This window comes from Amblyomma americanum, unplaced genomic scaffold (genome assembly GCF_052857255.1).
Source record: "Amblyomma americanum isolate KBUSLIRL-KWMA unplaced genomic scaffold, ASM5285725v1 scaffold_13, whole genome shotgun sequence".
Lineage (NCBI taxonomy): Eukaryota > Metazoa > Arthropoda > Arachnida > Ixodida > Ixodidae > Amblyomma > Amblyomma americanum.
Window position 1 is genome coordinate 2,141,092 of NW_027526485.1, and position 21,686 is coordinate 2,162,777.

The window sequence follows — 21,686 nt, forward strand, 5'->3', positions numbered from 1 at the left end:
TGGAAGATATATATAGCAACTGCACAGCTACCATAGTCCTCCATAAAGTGAGCAATAAAATTCCAATACGGAAGGTTGTAGGGCAGGGAGACACGATCTCACCAATGCTATACACCACTTGTTTACAGGTAGTATTCCGAGGCCTGAACTGGGAACAGTTGGGGATAAGAGCTAATAGAGAATACCCGAGTAATCTGCGATTCCCTGATGACATTGCCTTGCTGAGTTACTCAGTGATGAATTGCAAATCATGATCAATGATTTAGACAGGGAGAGCAGAATGGTGGGTCTAAAAATTAACATGCAGAAAACCAAAGTAATGTTCAACAGTCTAGCTAGACGTGGGTTCAATCCCGGCCGCGGTGGCGGAATTTCTATGAAGGCGAAATTCTAGACACCCGTGTACTGTGCAATGTCTGTGCACGTTAAAGAACCCCAGGCGGTCAAAATTTCCGGAGCCCTTCACTATGGCGTCCCTCATAGCCTGAGTCGCTTTGGGACGTTAAACCCCAATAAACCAAACCAAACAGTCTAGCAAGAGAAAAGCAGTTCACAATTGGCAGCCAGATGTTAGAAGTGGTAAGGGGATATGTCTACTTAGGGCAGGTTGCGACAGCTGATCCGGATCATGAGGGAAATAACTAGAAGGATAAGAATGCGGTGGAGCACATATAGCAGGTTCTCTCAGATCATGAGTAGCAGTTTACCAATATCCCTCAAGAGGAAAGTGTACAACAGCTGTATCTTACCAGTACTCTAGAAGAGCGAGTTGACGGGCTAGTTGGTATTGCATGGTGAAGGAACAGCGGGACAGGCGACAAACATGGAAGCACAAGGATGGGCGCTGACTATCAACTGAATTTTTATTTCGGAGCGCAAACATATATCAGGTGGCAGCAAGGGGGGGCGGTACACTGAGGCATGGGCGGTCACAGGGAAACAGTGGATAGTCACGTCAAATATTAAAATGAATAAAAACCTGAAGCTGAGAATGACGGATGGGTGAAAGCGATAAAACCGATAAAAGCTGCACGGTGTAGAGGGCCGTCACGCAAACTAAGAAGAAACAGATGAAGCATTAAACTGGATGCAAAAGTATGGTGCAAAAGGGGGTGTTTGAGTGTTTGAAACTGATGGAAACGATGGTAAAAGAACGATAAAAAATGTTGCGGTGTAGAGGGCCAAACACAAAAAGGAAAAGACATTCAACAAATCTGAAGCTCAAAGGTGCCCAAAAGGGTTAAAAAGTCTGTTAAAACCAAAAAACGAGGTTGGCTGCTAAAACACAGAAATGCCAAGGGTCAAGCCATCGCTCAAAACGCATGGCCAGCTGCCCTTAGGAACATCAATTCTTTCTCAGATAGGCAGACAGACGGAGTGTTAACACAGTAGTCCTTGGCACGATGGATTTCAATGGCCTCAATTATCTCCCTAGATAAATGACCTCGTCCTTAGCCGATAATCACGCATCCATCGTACAATGGGGTGCAGGTATCGCTTTTACATTTTGTGCAGTGTTTGGCAAGGTTCCCGAAGATGGCAATACTGCTCATGTTATTTCTGTGTTCTTGCAGCCTGATATTTATGCATCTCCCCGTTTGACCAATGTATTTCTTTCCGCAAAACAGGGGGACTGAATATACGACACCTGTGGTGCAAGGAAAGTGGGGATTACCGTGCGTCTGCCCACAGACACGAGGAACTTGAGTACTGTTGACTCTCTTGCAGAGTGAGGAGAGCTTATTGGGTGCCAAGAACACCACCTCCACGCCTGCTCGTTGGCCAACTTTTTTCAGGAAATGGCTAACGTTGTGCAGGTAGGGTACAACTACAACTTTTTTGCGGTCGTTTCCATTGGGAGCTGGTGGACGTTGTTCCTGGCGCTTCTGGTTCAGGCATTCTGCTACTGCTGTCAGGAGCTGCAGGGGCTAGCCCGCTGCAAGGAGGTGCCCTATCTGTTTGTGAAGACATTCTTGAAGCAGATGATCACAGGATCTCTGCAGGGCGTTGCGAAGGCACAGGCTGATAATGCCTCGCTTTACTAACTTCGTATGGGCACACGCAAATGAAAGGAATGGCTTTTTACCTCGTGGCTCGCAGGCCCAGCAGGTATGTGTGGCGGAAAAATGAAGCCACAAGTCAAGAAATCTCATTGAATTACATTCCGAAATTTCGGATGTCAGTGAAAGGGGATGCATACACCGGTCAAACAAGGATAGCACATCAGGAACCGCAGTTTTAAACGCTTCATCGCTGCATTTTAAAAGGACGAGATAGTCATCTGCAAATCGAAAGACTTTTACTATGCACGTGCCGGGAATTCTGCTGTGCAGTAATCTGTCATAGTGGGCAAGAAACAGCTCTTTAAGAACGGGCGCAGCACATGAGCCTATACACACACCTTTCTTCTGGAGGTGGGTCGGGTCGTTCCATGAAACAAAGGAAGATTTTAAATAAAAGTCCACGATACACAGAAAGACAGAAAGTTTGTTATCATGCTGAATGCTTCTGAAATTTATAATTTGCTCAGAACTGTCGACCACAAAAGGGTCGTCGATCGTTAAAACCCTTTAAGGGTTTTTCAATTGATATAAAAGATCTATATTATTCATGGTCACACCGGCAATTAATGGAATGTATCGAAGAAGCCATTGACAACCATGGCATAGTCAGCTTCCAGAACCAAATTGGGCTTTCTGTCAGTGACTTTTTGTCTATCGTGGACTTTTATTTAAAATCTTCCTTTGTTTCATAGAACGACCAGACCCACCTCCAGAAGAAAGGTGTGTGTATAGGCTCATGTGCTCTGCCCATTCTTAGAGAGCTGTTTCTTGCCCACTATGACAGATTACTGCACAGCAGAATTCCCGGCACGTGCATAGTAAAAGTCTTTCGATTTGCAGATGACTATCTCGTCCTTTTAAAATGCAGCGATGAAGCGTTTAAAACTGCGGTTCCTGATGTGCTATCCTTGTTTGACCGGTGTATGCATCCCCTTTCACTGACATCCGAAATTTCGGAATGTAATTCAATGAGATTTCTTGACTTGTGGCTTCATTTTTCCGCCACACATACCTGCTGGGCCTGCGAGCCACGAGGTAAAAAGCCATTCCTTTCATTTGCGTGTGCCCATACGAAGTTAGTAAAGCGAGGCATTATCAGCCTGTGCCTTCGCAACGCCCTGCAGAGATCCTGTGATCATCTGCTTCAAGAATGTCTTCACAAACAGATAGGGCACCTCCTTGCAGCGGGCTAGCCCCTGCAGCTCCTGACAGCAGTAGCAGAATGCCTGAACCAGAAGCGCCAGGAACAACGTCCACCAGCTCCCAATGGAAACGACCGCAAAAAAGTTGTAGTTGTACCCTACCTGCACAACGTTAGCCATTTCCTGAAAAAAGTTGGCCAACGAGCAGGCGTGGAGGTGGTGTTCTTGGCACCCAATAAGCTCTCCTCACTCTGCAAGAGAGTCAACAATACTCAAGTTCCTCGTGTCTGTGGGCAGACGCACGGTAATCCCCACTTTCCTTGCACCACAGGTGTCGTATATTCAGTCCCCCTGTTTTGCGGAAAGAAATACATTGGTCAAACGGGGAGATGCATAAATATCAGGCTGCAAGAACACAGAAATAACATGAGCAGTATTGCCATCTTCGGGAACCTTGCCAAACACTGCACAAAATGTAAAAGCGATACCTGCACCCCATTGTACGATGGATGCGTGATTATCGGCTAAGGACGAGGTCATTTATCTAGGGAGATAATTGAGGCCATTGAAATCCATCGTGCCAAGGACTACTGTGTTAACACTCCGTCTGTCTGCCTATCTGAGAAAGAATTGATGTTCCTAAGGGCAGCTGGCCATGCGTTTTGAGCGATGGCTTGACCCTTGGCATTTCTGTGTTTTAGCAGCCAACCTCGTTTTTTGGTTTTAACAGACTTTTTAACCCTTTTGGGCACCTTTGAGCTTCAGATTTGTTGAATGTCTTTTCCTTTTTGTGTTTGGCCCTCTACACCGCAACATTTTTTATCGTTCTTTTACCATCGTTTCCATCAGTTTCAAACACTCAAACACCCCCTTTTGCACCATACTTTTGCATCCAGTTTAATGCTTCATCTGTTTCTTCTTAGTTTGCGTGACGGCCCTCTACACCGTGCAGCTTTTATCGGTTTTATCGCTTTCACCCATCCGTCATTCTCAGCTTCAGGTTTTTATTCATTTTATTATTTGACGTGACTATCCACTGTTTCCCTGTGACTGCCCATGCCTCAGTGTACCGCCCCCCCTTGCTGCCACCTGATATATGTTTGCGCTCCGAAATAAAGATTCAGTTGATAGTCAGCGCCCATCCTTGTGCTTCCATGTTTGTCTCCTGTCCCGTACTTAGCGCTGTTCCTTCACCTCACCAGTACTCACCTACGGGGCAGAAACGTGGAGGCTAACGAAAAGGGTTCAGCTTAAGTTAAGGACAACGTAGCGAGCCATGGAAAGAAAAAAATGGCTGTGTTTTAGCTCGGGTTAAGCCTGGAATGACGTGAGAGCTACATCTGGCCGAGTAGAACTCGCTCAGTCGAATTGCAAAGTGAGTCTTTTCCTGCTCCGTTTTGCTGGGCGTTCCTTCTTCATCTTTGTTCCTAGATGTGGATTCGCTCCCCCCCCCGCACTTGGCACGTCGCATGCGCACAATTGTTGCAGCCCGGTCTCGCCGGCGCGCCACGCCGCCGACAGCAGCAGCTGCTCCGCACCACGTGGCCAACCGCATGCTTAACCACGTGACCAGGGGTGGCCACGCTGAAAGCTCTAAGAGGTGGCGTAGTGTAGCTATCGCTACAAAATGATAGGTGTAACGTTAAGGGTTAGGGAACAAATGCGTGTTAATGACATCCTAGTCGAAATCAAGAGGAAGAAATGGGTTTGGGCTGGGCATATACTGCAAATGCAAGATAACCGCTGGTCCTCAAAGGTGATGGAGTGGATTCCAAGAGAAGGCAAGCATAGCAGGGGGCGGCAGAAGGTTAGGTGGGCGAATGAGATTAAGAAGTTTGCAGGCACAGGGTGAATGCAGCTTGCAAAGGACAGGGTTAATTGGAGAGACATGGGAGAGGTCTTTGCCCTGCAGTGGGTGTAGCATGGCTGACGATGATGATGATGGCATCCAGAATGATACTGAACAACATCGATTGTAGTACCTGTTCATCCATCAATGACGTTTCTTTGACCAACTGCAGACAATATATTAGGTGCTAGCATCTTCTAGGCCCATGCACCATGACTCAAGTGGCCAGTTTCCTTGAGTCACAGATTAAGAGGATAAAGTTCACAGCAGGAGTGTCTACAGGTGCTGCACCACACACATCTACCCTGGATAGGTGACGCCAAAATTTTCAGAGAGGGTATACTTCGGCCACTATAGGAGTGCCAGCACAGCATGGGAGATGGCTTGGGAAACACTATGACAAGGCAATTTTTGAGATGTATGTCGGACATACATATAGTATAAGTGTCTTGATGACATGCCTCAGTTAATGCTGGCCAGACTGCATTGAAAGAATTGCCAACAAGTGGGATATAACAGTAGCTTGGTTTGGGCTAGTTGGTAACAGTTCTTAGAAAACATAGCGCAGAAAGGACACGGACGACACAGAAGTGGACAGGACAGGCGCTATGTCCTGTCCTGTCCTGTCCACTTCTGTGTCGTCCGTGTCCTTTTTGCGCTATGTTTTCTAAGTGGGATATGCCAACGGAAAATGACTGCCAGTTTATAAATGCCCTATCAAGACAAAATTTGTGCACAAGAGCATGACAGCTGATATGAGGCATTACCGGCTCATCAGCGAAGATGCAGCCTTCTTGTTCAGGTTATCATCAGACCAAGACGGCTATATAAAACTATACACACATATATATACATTTATATAGAGTAAAACCTTGAGTCACCACGGTGGCTCAGTGGTTATGGTGCTCGGCTGATGGCCCGAAAGATGTGGTTCGATCCCAGCCGCTGCAGTCGCATTTTGATGGAGGCGAAATGCTAGAGGCCCGTGTACTGTGTGATGTCAGTGCATGTTAAAGAACCTCAGGTAGTCGAAATTATCTGGAACCCTCCTCTACAGTGTCCTTCATAGCACAAGTTGCTTTGGGATGTTAAACCCCATATACCAACCAACCAGTAAAACCTCGTTAAATACTTACTCGTGGAACCGTGAGAAAACAAACTGAAGATACCGTATTTACTCGCGTAATCCTCGCACTTTTTTTCCCTGAAAATCAACGCGAAGTTGGGGGGTGCGATAATTATGCGGGGAAAATTTTCAAGCAAATGTTTCGGAGTGTTAAATGCAAAGATGAATGAGTGCAAGACCAGGATTGTCAGGTCCGCAATTGTAAATATAACGAAAACATTACTTTCAAGCGTAACTTAACTTTGTTACGAAAGTACAGGGTGAACGTAAGCTCAAGCTGCTAAAGCACTTTATTTGCCGCGCGCAACCTCCCCGTCACTACTCGCGTTGCGTACGTCCTGCAGGCAATTCTACTCTTCATCAGAGTCCGTGTCGACACTGGAATCGATGGTTTCTTCATCTTCCGATGCTTCTTCATCGTCCCACATCAGGTGGTCCTCGGTCGCATCCAGGGCGTTCGAAATTCCTGTTTTCTTGAAGCTTCTGGCCACCATGTTTACATCAATCATCCCCCATGCCTCTGATACCCAGCTGCACAGCAGCTCCACGGACGGTATTTTGATCTTGCTGCCCGGCGTCAGAGCATGTTCACGTTCAGCCATCCATTCTGCGTACAGCCTCCGGACGTTATCTTTAAATGGCTTGTTCAAAGATACGTCAAGAGGCTGTAGCATTGATGTGAGGCCGCCGGGTATAACAGCCAGGTCCGTGCGCAGTTCCTTGAACTTCGCCCGAACCGACTCTTGAAGATGGCCCCGAAAGCTATCAAGCACGAGGAGCGACGGAAAAAGAAGTGCTCCCGGTCGCCACCCCCACAGTCTTCACCCAGTCCACCATAATGTCCGCGGACATCCGCCCCTTTTCTTGGACACGCACGTGTATACCAGGGGGGAGCTTTCCTTTTGGGAGGGTCTTCCGCTTGAAAATGACGTACGGTGGGAGCTTCCGCCCGTCCGCCATCACGCCTAGCATGACCGTGCACCTGTTTTTCGGCACCTGTAGTCCTGACGTGCACAGTCCGAGCGCCTGTCTGTTCGACTGTCCTGCTGCTGAGCATATCGAAATTCAGCGGAGTTTGGTCCGCGTTCCCTATCTGGGAGAGCAAGAAGTTTTTCTCCTGCCGGATCCTGATAACGAATCGATGGAAGTCAACTATTTTCTCTTCATAGGCTGCGGGCAGGCGCTGGCAAAGCATCGTTCACCTCCTGAGCGAGAGTCCATTGCGCCGCATAAATTGTGTGGCCCACCCGTTACTAGCGCGGAAGTCTTGCACCGGGATGCCCTCCTTTCTTGCGATTACGAGTGCCTGGTTCCGTATCAAATCAATCGGACACAGCACACCCATCCGCTCGTCGAGCCTTGATATATTCCAGTAAAGAGGATTCGACGGCAGAAAATTTCCCAGTCTTCGGTCCACGGAAGGCCCGGCGCGTCTTACCAGTCGTCTTGAGTTCGTCGTGCTGCCGTCTCCAATACCGGACGCAAAACTTGACGCCAAAGTGTCTGCTGGCGGCGTGGTTGCCATGTTCTAACGCATACTCAATAGCTTTTAGCTTAAAAGCAGCTGTGTAGCTTGCGTAGCGTCCCATGGCGAAGTGGCACAAACAGCACGGTGCAACACGCAAACAAGGCAAACAAGGCCTACGAGACTCCGGAGAGCTGGAGACACCTTCGCAAAATGGCGTAGCGGTGGTGAATAGATGAGCGGTAGCGGCGGTGGCAGCGGATGATAGCACAGTACCGCCACCTAGTAGCACGCGCGCCCAACCATGGCAGTTAGTTGTGGCCGCAGTCAATAGATGGCGATCGCTACGACAAGCAGACGGCTCGGGGCAGTAATTTTGGGGGTGCGAGCATTACGCGAGTGCGAGCATTATGCGAGTAAATACGGTAGTTTTCCACTTAGCTGAGGATTCCACAAAGGCAGGCACATGAGGGAGCCTCACAGGTGGAACAAGAGAGAGAGACTTGTTCCACACACTGTTGATAATGGAAGGTCCCTCTAACGTCCTCTCCCCCCATGCTCCGTATAATGTCGAGCTTTTCCTTGATGGGCATCACTTAGAAGAGCTTCGTCCCAATGCGAGACATGCAGCAGAGAGTGGTGTCACTTGGAAAGCATCATGACAATGCAACTAGATGGGAGCCAGAACACCACCGCGCAGTGACTCCAGTCAGCCGGCAACGACAGCTGCTGCACATGAAGGAAAATGAGTGTTTGCTATGGGGATGCTGAACCATGCTGATAGGCATATTCATACGGCTCGGACCGTTTGGATACCGGCACCTGTGAACGGGGTGGTGGCTGGGCAGCAGGCATGCGCTTACATACGCTGATAGCCCCAGCCACCGTGGACACCAGGGAGACTGGGTTTTGCTAGGGTGCTCTCTCTCCAGGCATGCCAGCAGCTGGAAGTGTGCATGCTGCATGGTATCCGTATTGGCACAATCTACGTGTTATAAGCACCGATGAAGTGGCCTTGCGATGCGAAGCGAAAACCTAAAAGGCAGGATGCACACAAGAACAAAAAAAAAAAAACTTTTGTTCTTGTGTGCATCCTGCCTTTTAGGTTATAGGTTTATGTTTTTTTCGTGTTACGAGGATAATGTGTTTCGTTGCGTTTTGGCGCTGCTACCAGTCTTTACATGAATTTCCTTTTCGTTGCTGTGCATGCCCGCTGTACTCTATATGTATTTGCTAGGCACAGCAATAAACGTTTGTTGAAGTCGGCGCTTTGTGGTGTCTCCCCTCATGTCCGTGTTCGTCATTGCGCTGTGAATGTAAGCATGAAATACCAACTCGCCCAGCAAATGATTTTAAGCAGTAGAAATTGGCCTGTATCGAAACGGTACAGCGTTCTAATCACAAAGGGACTGCTCTCACGAAAAATGGAGAAAAGACCAAAAAATGAAATATGGGTATCGCCATTACTGGTCGATTTCACAAGTGAAATGTGTACGTCGACATTTCTTTTTGGCACAGATCTTGGAGGCTACGCTGCACCACCATTCACTTCAAGATGATGCAACCCGTCCGTACTTGGCAGGGATGTCACAAGTTTGAATCGAGTGGAGGAAATGTTCCTCCAGACACACAGCAGCACACACACACACAGCACACACTGCTGTGTGTCCCCCAGACACACAGCAGCAGAGTTCCAGACAGAGTTTCTGGCTCATCATATGAGAGTTGTGGATGAGCATGGTAAAGCTCATCCTCTCCTCTGATTTCAAAGGGACTGTTCATTCTGACACAGCCAATTAATTCCACTTGCCAGGCTGCACAGGGGCTAATGGAAAATAAGGGAAGACATCGCCTCCAACTTCCGCAACAAACAATGCAGCTGGTGCACCATGACAACTCACTGTCTCCAACACATCCTTGTTCATCACTGAAAAGAGAAACGCCCCCTATCCACATTACTCATCTGATGGCCCCCTAAGAGTCCTTCCCATTTCCCATACTGAGGTTTTCTAAAAAAGCTGCCAGTTTGAGATATGCAGAAACGCAAGCAACACTTAGCACTTTCATCAAACAACACTTTCAGTATGCATTCTACAAATGGACCTGCACAGATGGGAACTACTCTGACAATGATTCTGCAGAAGTGACAATACCAGTTTCAAAAACTTGGATAGCAACTCCCCTAGGTGGAAGCTGTTCACCGCATGTTTGCAGGAGGTATTTCGAAGCCTGAATTGGGAACAGTTGGGAATAAGAATAAATGGAGAATACCTAAATAATCTGCGATTTGCTGATGACATTGCCTTGCTGAGTCACTCAGGAGGTGAACTGCAAATCATGATCAATGAGTTAGACAGGCAGAGCAGATCGATGGGTCTAAAAATTAACATGCAGAAAACCAAGGTAATGTTCAACAGCCTAGCAAGGGAACAACAGTTCACAATTGGCAGCGAGAGCCTAGAAATTGTGCCGGAATACGTCTACTTAGGGCAGGTAGTGACAGCTGATCCAGATCATGAGAGGGAGATAACTAGAAGGATAAGAATGGGCTGGAGCGCATATGGCAAATTCTCGCAGATCATGAGTGGCCGTTTACCAATTTCCCTCAAGAGGAAAGTGTACAACAGCATAATCTTACCGGTACTCACCTACGGGGCAGAAACGTGGAGGCTAACGAAAAGAGTTCAGCTTAGGTTAAGGACAACGCAGCGAGCCATGGAAAGAAAAATGATAGGTGTAACGTTAAGAGATCGGAAGCGGGCAGAGTGGGTGAGGGAACAAACACGGGTTAATGACATCCTAGTCGAAATCAAGAGAAAGAAATGGGCTTGGGCAGGGCATGTAATGCGAAGGCAAGATAACCGCTGGTCCTTAAGGGTAACGGAGTGGGTTCCAAGAGAAAGTAAGCGTAGCAGGGGGCGGCAGAAGGTTAGGTGGGCGGATGAGATTAAGAAGTTTGTAGGCAAAGGGTGGATGCAGCTGGCAAAGGATAGGGTTAATTGGAGAGACATGGGAGAGGCCTTTGCCCTGCAGTGGGTGTAGTAAGGCTGATGATGATGATGATGATGATGAACAAGGAGGCCATGGATGATTGACTACTGTTTTGCAAGTGCCAGCATCTTTGTCATGCCATGTGAGCCTGCCAACTGATGCTCTGGTGCACACAATTGTCAGTGGCAGTCTGGTTCAGAATCGTCTATGTGAGCTGGTAATAAAATGTAACTGTGCTGTCAATAGCCTTCTTTGGCCAAGAGCTTGAAACAGCACTGCAAAGTGAATAAACCATTCGTTTTTATTCTCTGTACGCACAATACAAGACACTGTGATGCCTGAATATGCAAGACGATGGCAGAAATCAAAATAATTTAACATAATAGCATTTTTTTTTAGTTTGCAGCGAATGTTAATTTTCTTGGAATAATTTCGAATACTTCTGGCATACAAAAAAGGTTGAACAGCACAATAAGCATTTTCAAAATCACGCATTTTTCTGACACACAAAGCCAATACTTAAAGAAAAGAAAGCATTGAAGCTTTGTCAAGCTCATTGAAGCTGTGCTGACTTTCTGCAAAAATGGCCATAGGAAATTGGAGGAATCGACCTACATGCGGTGCCAACTTATTTGTGGGGTGTGGGGCCTATTTGTGGGACGTACGATTGTGTCGCCGCGCAGCAGTTGCTTTTCAGCAATAACTCCATGGACACCTGCTAGGCGTATGCACCACGTGCCCTGTGGCAGGAATCGCAAAGGGGCACCCATCTCTCATGCTAGCTCCTCCTGGTGCTTGCACCGTCACACTTGGTTAGCGGATCTCACGTAAAGAGTGACTGCAGTCAGCTCGGACTCATCCTGTGGAAGTCAAGGGAACCGCGTATCCTCCAATCGATGCGTAACGCAGGTGCAGATCTGGGTGCCACGTGCATGTGCGAACCAGCTCCAGCATACAAGCGGGCGAGCAGGCACGCAGTGCATATGCCTGGTCCATGGAGTTGGGTCTTTGGCTGCACGCATGCGCCGCAGTGCCATCCCAGAGGAGACCGTTTCAGAAACACCATTCGCTCGAGATGAACACCTGTGTGGCTGGCAGTGGCGAAGAGGACGAACGGTTGTGCTGGATAGAACGCTTGAGATCCTGGCCTCGGCCTGTCACTGTCGACGCTGCTTCGCCACTATCTCGCCAGTCCTCTAATAAATGTGGCCGACTATATATGACACAAGATTCGTAAGTATCAAATGTTTGCCCACCCCAACAAGAAATGCCCATTTCGGGACGATAGTGTTAAATCGCATTGACAATTTTAACTCGTGGAAATGAGATCCAAAATATGACTGTGAACTTTTCGCATGGGACATTGAAAGTTAACGGAGGCAAGCACTGCTGCCGATATTTGTCAACAAACTGTGGCCAAAAACGCCAAGGTTGGGGGGGAACCGGTGGTAGCTTTCCAATAATCCATAGGGGAGCTCCCTTCCCTTTGATACTCCAATGCCTTGTCTGTGCTGCGTGTGTGCAAGGTAATAACATTCGCACTTGCATGCTCCGAGGTCCATAATTATTCTTTCATCTGGAACACATGATGAATTCCTTTAACGATAACTGGGCACGAGAAAATGTCGTAGTTCCCTTTTGACTGCATTTGACTCAACCGATCAATGCTTAACTTGTCCATGTTACCACACTGAGGTAGCGCATGAAAAATACTCATAATCTGTCTACTGCAATGCTACATTTAATAACAGTGCTTGCCTGCTTCCTGCACAAGAATATGGAAACCGCCTACAACAACAAGTAGACATACACTGCAGGCCCCTATTGGGTGCCAATGGCGAAATTAAACCTCAATACAGCAAAACAGACACACAGATGACACCTCTCAACTACATTTGAGCACGAGCAAGGTGCAGCACTTCCTGCAACAGAGCCACAGCAGCAGCCAAAGAACATGCAATGAGGCCCAGAGGGAGAGATCATGCCGAATACAGAACAAGCACGTACATCGGGGTCCTTATCATCGGGCAGGATCATCTGGTTGGGGCCCTTGGGAAGCAGCTTCCCAAAAATGCCCCCCAGCCAACTCTTGCCAGCCACCTACGGATATACATTATCATCAACACACAGGGAGAAACATCCTGCAGTCAACTGGTGCACATCACCACCACCTTACCTTTTAAACAACACACACCACTACTGTGCAGCTTCACAGCCGCAGTGCCATTACACCCTTCCGAGCAGCTCACCACCCACAGTGCCCTTGCCTTGCATGGTGGGGAACTCCTTAGTCGGCCACCCAATCTGTCTCTCATCAGACAAGTTCCAGGCTCATTACAAGTCACTAATATAGCTACGGAACAGCTACGAGAACAAACACTGTTGCCTCCTCTTGGCAGAGTGGTTTTAGTGCCTCTGAAGTGAATATCACTCTACCTCAACGAAGAACTTGTTTCACTGCTCACATTTCAGGCTCATAACACAAATGCACATTCCTTCCTATGACTGCCATTAAACTAAGTGCACTCACTAAAATTGCACAGAAAATTTCACATCTTATTTTCAGCAACACTGATCTCATACAAAAGGTGAAGCTAGTCATATCACTAAACATCAAAGTAAGGCCATAATGTTCCTTCAGCAAATTTTTACACCATCGACATCAAGTTAATCACTTGATTGATAGTCACTTTTTCCTTATTCTTTACTTTTGCAGAAAAAAAAAATCAAAATATGGTGGTCAACTCTTCTCAATTTTTCCACAAAAGAGAACACAATAGAAAGCAAAAGTTGACACAAAGACTTTTTTTTTTTTCACACATTTCGGCTCAAAAACCTGGCAGACAAAAACGCACTCCTGGTATGTACGTAGCACAACTGGAAGTTTGTCTAAAGTGCAAATATAACACCTCCCCAAAGTTTCCCCAGTTGAGGACGCACTGATCAGCCCACACTTGCAAAGTGGACCCCTACTGAAACAACAATAAACAACTACATTAGGAAGACATTGGAAATGGCATCCATTTCAAGCTACGATTTTGATAAGCCCAACACTGACACTAGCATTAAGTATGATGCTAGCACTTAGCAACACAGTAAAAGCTCATTAACCTGACGTGGAAACTGAAAAAATTTAAATTAATTAAAAGTGCTGGTGATAAAGGGCACTCAGGACCACTACGTTTTATTTGTAAAAGAAATTCACAACCGGTGTCTGCTTGTTTTCTTCGCATGAGATTGCCGTTATTCCATGTTTGAGCACTTCAACACACCTCTTCAGAACTAAACAACACACATGCGACATCACCTGCAAATGACAATGGCTGAACCCCCTCCCCCCCACTATTCCTTCTCGCAGTCATCTTCTGTGCCGGGATCAGCTACTTGTGCTATGAAGCCTCAGTGGAGCATTCAAAGGTGGCCTTCACCATAACAATGGGGTCATGAAATGGCAGCAGCGGCAGCAGCGGGACAGCACGGCTTACGCTGTGTCTCTTCTTCTATGCCTCGCAGATTGCCTATCGTCCGCCGGCCTCATCGATATATCGGCCGCCCATGATCATCCCGTAACAAGCCACGAGCCCGCTTTTACGTCACGGTCTACGTCATCACCATACCACGGTGCCTGCTCTACATAGACCCGACGCAAGCTCTGGGACGCTTCACTTGGCAGCGGCGGCAGCAGCAAGACAGCACGGCTTACGCTGTGTCCCTTCTTCTATGCCTCGCAGGTTAGGCACTATGTGCGACTGAATTATTCATGTTGCTTTTTTTTCTGCTGTTGCTACTGCCAAAGTCATTTTTTCTGTGTCTGTTTTTGCTGCAATGTCCCCTGAGGAACAAAAAATGCTGAAAGATTTGAAACAAGAAATTCGTGATATGCGCGCATCTCTGGAGAGAGAATTTAGGAAGGAAAATAGAGAGATTAAGAATAGCGTGAATCATATGAACAAAAGTGTTGAGGAAATGTGTACCACCATGAAAGATATTCAGAAAGAAAACGCTGAAATCAAGGCTGAGAACGCTTGCCTCACTTCAGAATGCACACTACTGAAGAAGCGTGTACTGAAAGCTGAGCTCAGAATTGTACAACTAGACCAATATTCCAGAAATAAGAATCTGGAAATCAAAGGTGTTCCAACTTCACAGGGCGAGAACCTTTCTGCCATTCTGAAAAAAGTCGGAGAAGTTGTAGGTGAGCCTATTAGTGAAAATGATGTTGAGATCTGTCACAGAATTCCAACGAGGGATCCTGGGCAGTCTAACATTGTGGTACAGTTCCGCAGCCGATCAAAACGCGACGCTGTCCTCAACAAAACTCGAAAGAAGCGACTATCAGCCACTGATCTTGGCTACACACAGTCTTGTGCTGTGTTTGTCAATGAACACCTGTGCTCTGAATTGAAAAAACTTTTGGGCATGACCATCGCGCGAAAAAGGGAAAAGAATTGGCGTTTCGCTTGGATGCGGGACGGGAAGATTTTCGCTAGGAAAAGTGAATCCTCCCGGTCACTGCAAATAATGCCCGTTTCTGATCTGGAAAAAATTGACTAACCAAGGTTTCATGGCTACTAATGATGACGTCATGTTTGGAAGCGCTACGCACGCATCATATTTTGCGCCGCATGAAGTTGGCAGCTTGTATGCCGAAAATAAGAACTGCCTATCTTTTATCCATCTTAATGCGCAGTCTGCCCCAAATAAAGAGGAACAGATTCTTGCACTTATCGCTGCATTTGGCTTTGCTCCTGACATATTAATGGTGACAGAAACATGGTATCAATGTGAATCGGAAGTTCTTAAGTTACCTGGCTACACAACATTTTTTATGAATCGATCATGTCGAAGAGGAGGTGGCGTTCTGTTAATGGCAAAAAGCACACTCCGTTGCAACATTGTTGCGTCTTTTTCTCTTGTTACGTTCGATTATGAAGTGCTTACTGTTCAGTGCACTGATAATGTTTTCTGCGTCCTATATCGACCACCAGGATCGAGCACGCAGAACTTTGTCTTTTATGGAAAAATGCTTCTGCTGGGTGACTGATAATGGTCACAAGTTAATTCTGGCAGGGGACCTAAACATTGATTTCTTAAAGGCTTCTACTTCTCGAGAAGAACTTAGCAAGACAATCGAATCAAATGGTTTTGAAAATGTTATAAATAGTCCGACTCGTCGACATCATCGACATTAATTGACGTCTTCATAACCAACAACCACCATTCTAACATTTTATCTGGTGTTGTGAGTGCTCATATAAATGATCACCTTCCAATATTTCTTTTGATGACCCAGTGTTCACCTTCAACATCCAAACACCGTTTACCACAAATGGTTCGTGATGTCAATATGCAAAGCTTGAAGTATTTTCGTGAGGCAATATCGCTAATAGATTGGTCAGAACTGATGCGTGCCAGTGATCCAGAAACTGCTTATGAATACTTTTGCGCTAGGTTTAAGGATACCTATGATAAATGCTTCAAATACAAAGTAATTAAACCAGCACATAAAGCCAAAAAACCATGGATAAATAAAAACTGTATCTGTGAAATTCGTGCCAAAAACCGCCTCTACAAGACTTTTATTGACACCAGGACTGAAAAAGCTTTGCATGAATTCAAGGTGCAATGGAACAAAGCAAATAGTCTTTTGCGTAAAGAGAAGAGACAGTATTTGAATAATTTGTTCAATAATGACGTAATAAAGAAATCTGATGTTATCTGGAAGCGTATTAATGGTTTTCTTGGGCGAGGAGATAAGAACACAACTATAACAGAAATTACACTAGGTGATAATTATCAAATGAGACGCTTCCAAATACATGTAATAACTAATTCACAACCTTAGTAAACAGTACTCAAGATCCTAATTCTTTGAGTTATCTTCACTGCAGGACTAAACAATCTGCATTTTTAGCACCTACTACGTATGGAAAATGAGGTATTTACTACTTTTATGTCTATCAAAAACAGCAGATGTTGTGACGTCGAAGGATTCGAGATCATGCCAATTAAGCATGTCCTGGACTTGACTCTACCTGCATTAGTACACATAATCAACTTGATATTTTCCAGGGGCTCGTTCCCGAAAAGACTTCAGGTTGCGAAGGTAGTAGTTTTGTACAAAGGTGGTGATAAAAACGAACTGCCAAACTATCGTCCGATATCTGTGTTGCCCATTTTTTCTAAAGGTATAGAAAAACTAGTACATGCCCGCATGACATCGTTTCTGATCAAACACGACCTTATAACTAGTATGCAGTATGGCTTTGTGAAAGGGCGGTCGACAGAAACTGCCTTACTTACTCAAAAGGAAATTATATTGCAGTCGTTTGAACAGCAATTATGTACTCTGGGCATCTTTGTTGATTATTCGAAGGCGTTTGATTGTATAAATCATTCCACACTACTCAACAAACTTGAACATTATGGATTTCGTGGCGTATTTCTTGAATTAATACAGTCGTATCTGCAACACCGTATGCAACAAGTGATCATAGAACGATATGTGTCTAATTTAAAGCCAGTTCACGCGGGAGTGCCACAAGGAAGTATTCTGGGGCCCCTGCTTTTTTGTATTTATATCAATGACTTAGTTACTATAGATAATAATGTGAAATTTATTATGTATGCGGACGACACAACTATTCTGGTTACCGCACCGAATTCCACAGAGGCTATCGGTATCACAAATGAAGCACTAACAAAACTGTCCTCGTGGTCTACCGCAAATTCACTTAGTATAAGTATTAAGAAAACAACAGCTGTTCTGTTCAGACCGAGAAATCGTAATGTCGCTACAGGCCTAACATTACAACTTAATAATTCTATTATTCCGATTGTGCCTACTGTTAAATGTCTTGGGGTTGTCATGGAATTTGCATGTGGATTTAGTCGCTGCGAAAATATCCCGTGTGAGTGGAATTTTATGCAGGTTAAGATATTTTCTCCCTAAAAGCATCAAACTTCTCCTATACAAATCCTTGCTTCTCAGCCAAATTCATTATTGCCATCTTGTTTGGGGTACTACGACACTTTCTAATATCACCACATTACACAGAATACAAAAAAAGGCCATCCGTAGTATTCTGAACATTCCCTACGACACACAAACACACCCACTTTTCAAAAAACAGAATTTACTTCCTATGCCTGATATTTATGAGCAAACACTAATTCACGACAGGTATTAAAAGAAATAATAACATGTTAAATACTATATCGAACTTAAAACGTAGAGATGGGAAGCTAAATACGCGCATTTGCGAACTCTGGGAGATGCCACGGGCAAGGACTAATTACACATACCAAATGTTGCGCTTTACATTACCATCTTGTCTAAATAAAATTAACACTGTATAAGATTCATTATTGTGCTATCTAGGTAGCTATCTTTTCTTTGTTTCCACAAAAATGGAAGAAATTGTTTTTGTAACAGTGTATTTGCCGAATTGTGCACTGCAGTATGTTTTATGTGACCCATTTGTTGATTTCATATATGTATAATGTGCATTAGTAATTTGCGTTAATTCTTTTGGCTTCAATTGTACATGAGTGCTATATGTACTGCATATACTTTCTGTTTCACTTGAATTCATTTTACACATATATGTATGTATATATTATATATATACATTATGTCTGACACTCGTGTTATTGGGACTTAGGTAATTCTAGCTTAATATGTAATACCTAACCCTATGCTCTGTCACTGCTTGTTAAATGGGGCTGCGGGCCTTGTCAAGCCACAAAAGGCTTTTTGTTTCGCGGTCCTCAACATTGTAGTGTTGAAATAAATTGAATTGAATTGAATTGAACAGCATCCTGGATCCACACATAGGGTCATCTTTTCTTAGTCCCAACAAAATAATATTTGCACCGAGTGGCGTGGGCAGGGAGCCTAATTCTTAACTACTTTTATTTTTATTTTTGAGTCTCAACATTATATTCCTCCTATAATTACACGACAAACATGATTCTCAAAGCTGGGTGTTTTGCAAATTCAAGTCCTTTATTGCCTTCCTCATACTGATGCAAGCTGGCAGTGCAGTTTTGCTTGCCTGTCCTTGATTGACCTTTAAGGTGCCTTCACATAGTTCACCATGCATAATATGGCCCCCTTTCCAGTAGTTTGAAACCATGTGTATTTTCCTCAATATGATTTTTACTTGGCACACAACAAATGCACACTGTGTCTGTGTCTGTTGCTTTCTGCAAGGCAACAACCCTTTCACTAAACGATGATGAAGGCTGTTTATTAGTGCAAGGGCAACCCAGGCCACATGCCACACTGAATGATTTGGGGATGAGAGAGAAATTTACAGCAAGTGATGGGTATTACCATATATACTTATTTATTTATAGAATACTGCAGACCCTTAGATGGGTCTAAGCATGAGGGGAAAAAGAAATAGATAAAAAGAAACACGGAAAATTACATCGCAGAAAACTAACGTATGAGCAATAGGACATAGTAAAGAACAAGGAAAAAAAACTCAACAATTAACAAGCAATTTTGTCAATGGAATTGATGTTGTTTACAACCTCAGGCGGGAGTTCATTCCATTGAGTTATTGTGTGAGGAAAAAATGAGTATTTACTTGTGTAAGGGCCGCATTTTTTTTCCGCGATTTTGATGGGGTGTGGCTCTTACACGAGTCAGGCCTATATCTATCCACAAAAACCACTGTTGCTGTGAGTGTTGTAAATAATAATGTAAGCACTGCTAAATGACTACACAAGCTTTATTCAAGGAAATTGGTCACTTTCACTCTGGCAGCTACTTGAAGAGCTCCTTTCATGGGCGCCTTCCCAGAGGTAGTCATCTTCGGTGCAGTCCGTCTGGTTTGATATTCCAGTCACCTTGAAGCTTTTCACACTGGTGTTGCACGACCCCAAACGCCATGCGCTTAAAATCCACAAACAAACTTGCTGCAATGGAGCTCTCTTTAACTGCCCAATAGGAGCCTTCTCGTGAACGTCCGCTGCCACCCACTCAGAGTAACATGCAGCTGTAAATGGCTGATTGACAGAAACATCCCGCAACGCTTGTCATTCCTCCGGGAATAACAGCTAAATTCATTTGAGCTTCAGTGAGCTGGGCCTTGACACAGTTTGTGAGATGGCCTCGCAAACTGTTGAGGACAAGCAAAGCCCTCCGTTGCAACAGGCTGCCCAGTCAGTTTGCCCACAGCGTTTTTACCCAGCGAGTTCATCGCACATTCAACCTGTTCTGTGGATAATGTCACCTGGAAAATTCTCTTTAGGCAGCGTCTTCCTCTTGAAAACCACATATCGTGGCAGCTTTCTGCCATCGGCAGTGATGCACAGCATCACCGTGCACTGTTGCCGTACTGCACCAGTTGTACGCACAGAGATGCTTTTTGCACCTTTAAAATTAACTGTGCTATTTTCTGGCGTACCAAATCAGACAGGTGTCTGATCAGTGTTCCCTATCTGAGTCAGGTGATAGCTGTGCTCCCTGCGAAGGCTGTTAACGGAACGGTGGAATTTTAAACAGTTCGTCTTTGTACTCATTTGGGCAGCTTTTGGCACAATGTCGTTCTGAGCCGAATGGAGAACGCGTTCCAGTTCATTAAGTGTTGAAGACATCCCCTACTTGTTTTAAAATTCACAAGCGGAATGCCCATGTGGCAAGCGATGGCAATGGCGTTCATGCAGATCATTTCCGATACACTGCATAGCCGTTTTTTCTTGTCGTCGTGATGTACTCCGAAGTTCCTTTTCAAGCTCCTAAAACTTGCACTGCTTCCTGCAGAGTGCTTTCCGGTTGTGGTTCGTACCAGCGAGCTGTTCTTTCCGGTTGCTCCACCGATGCACACACTTGTTGATGTCGAACTTGCATCCAGCTGCCTGCTTGCCGTGTTCTTCAGTGTAAGCGTCGAATTTCAGCCTGAAGACCACGGTGTATGAAATCAAATCTCTGCCCACCGTCATCAAGCCGTAAACATAAGCCGCGATCCACTGAACAATGCTGCACACAGCAACCACAACCGCATCAACACACTGCCCAAGCAGTCCAAGACCGCAGCACCACACAAAGAGAAAAGGGCTCATGGGGCAAAACAGTTGCAAAAACAAGACCGCATCCCCACATAATCTCAAAGCACTGATGATGATAGGGGATGGATGGGTGGATGAATGGATAAGGCTCAACCCTTTAAATCGGGCGGTGGTTCAAGCCACCTAGCCATTGGTCGTGAAATTTCACTCTTGTCTTCATTTTAGCCACTAATCAGATAACCTTCGCTTGGTTACTTCTACCCGCTTAAAATTTAGTTTCCCTTCACTGTCTTTAAACCCCAATGCCTTGGATAAATCAGCCCCGCTGCTTTCCACTGTAGGGTGAAGCCCTTTACAGAAAAGTATCAAGTGTTCAGCCGTGTCCCCCTCCTCTCCGCACGCAACGCACAACGTGTCTATCTCGTGGTACCAGACTCTATATGTCTTAGTCCGCAAAACTCCCGTCCTGGCCTCAAACAACACAGAGCTTCCCCTACAATTATCATAGATATTTTCTTTGACAATTTCCTGCTTATAGATCCTGTATGTTCCCAGTGCCGATTTCGTCAGCATCCCTGTTTTCCACAGAGCTCTCTCTGTTTCATTAACCTTTTTCGTAACCGATAATTGCTGATTTGCCCCCCTACTGCTGTCCAGATATTTGCTGTCAATTTTCCAGTTCGTTTTCTCCATTTCGTGTCAACATTCCTTATATACAGGTATCTGAAAACTTTTCTAGTCCACTGCTTTTCTCCCATTCTTCTCAATCGCTCCTCAAATGCTATCTTACTGCTAGCTTCTCTGCTCTCGAACGACGCCCATCCCATATCACCTTGTACCCCCTGATTTGGTGCATTGCCATGTGCTCCCGAAGCTAGCCTTGCTACGCCACGCTGTTTGATTTCTAACCTTGCTTGAACATCTGGCCTCGTGCACAGGACCGCATTACCGAAAGTCAGACTAGGAACCATCACCCCTTTCCAGATCCCTCTTACCACTTCATACGTATTGTAATTCCACAGTGCCCTAT

At 45.4% G+C, this 21,686-nt stretch overlaps 1 protein-coding gene across 50 annotated transcripts in view; it reads right to left on the bottom strand.

Moving 5' to 3' along the window:
• Nucleotides 1–21,686, bottom strand: part of LOC144111913 (uncharacterized) — a 420,777-nt gene that overhangs the window by 30,038 nt on the left and 369,053 nt on the right. For 44 of the 50 annotated variants that reach the window (XM_077645003.1, XM_077644993.1, XM_077644977.1 and 41 more), the window contains one exon: nucleotides 12,644–12,736. The exons of the other annotated variants lie outside the window; for them this stretch is intronic. In XM_077645003.1, coding sequence (XP_077501129.1) covers nucleotides 12,644–12,736 — 93 coding nt within the window. The remainder of the gene's footprint in view (nucleotides 1–12,643; nucleotides 12,737–21,686) is intronic. 50 annotated transcript variants of the gene reach the window in all.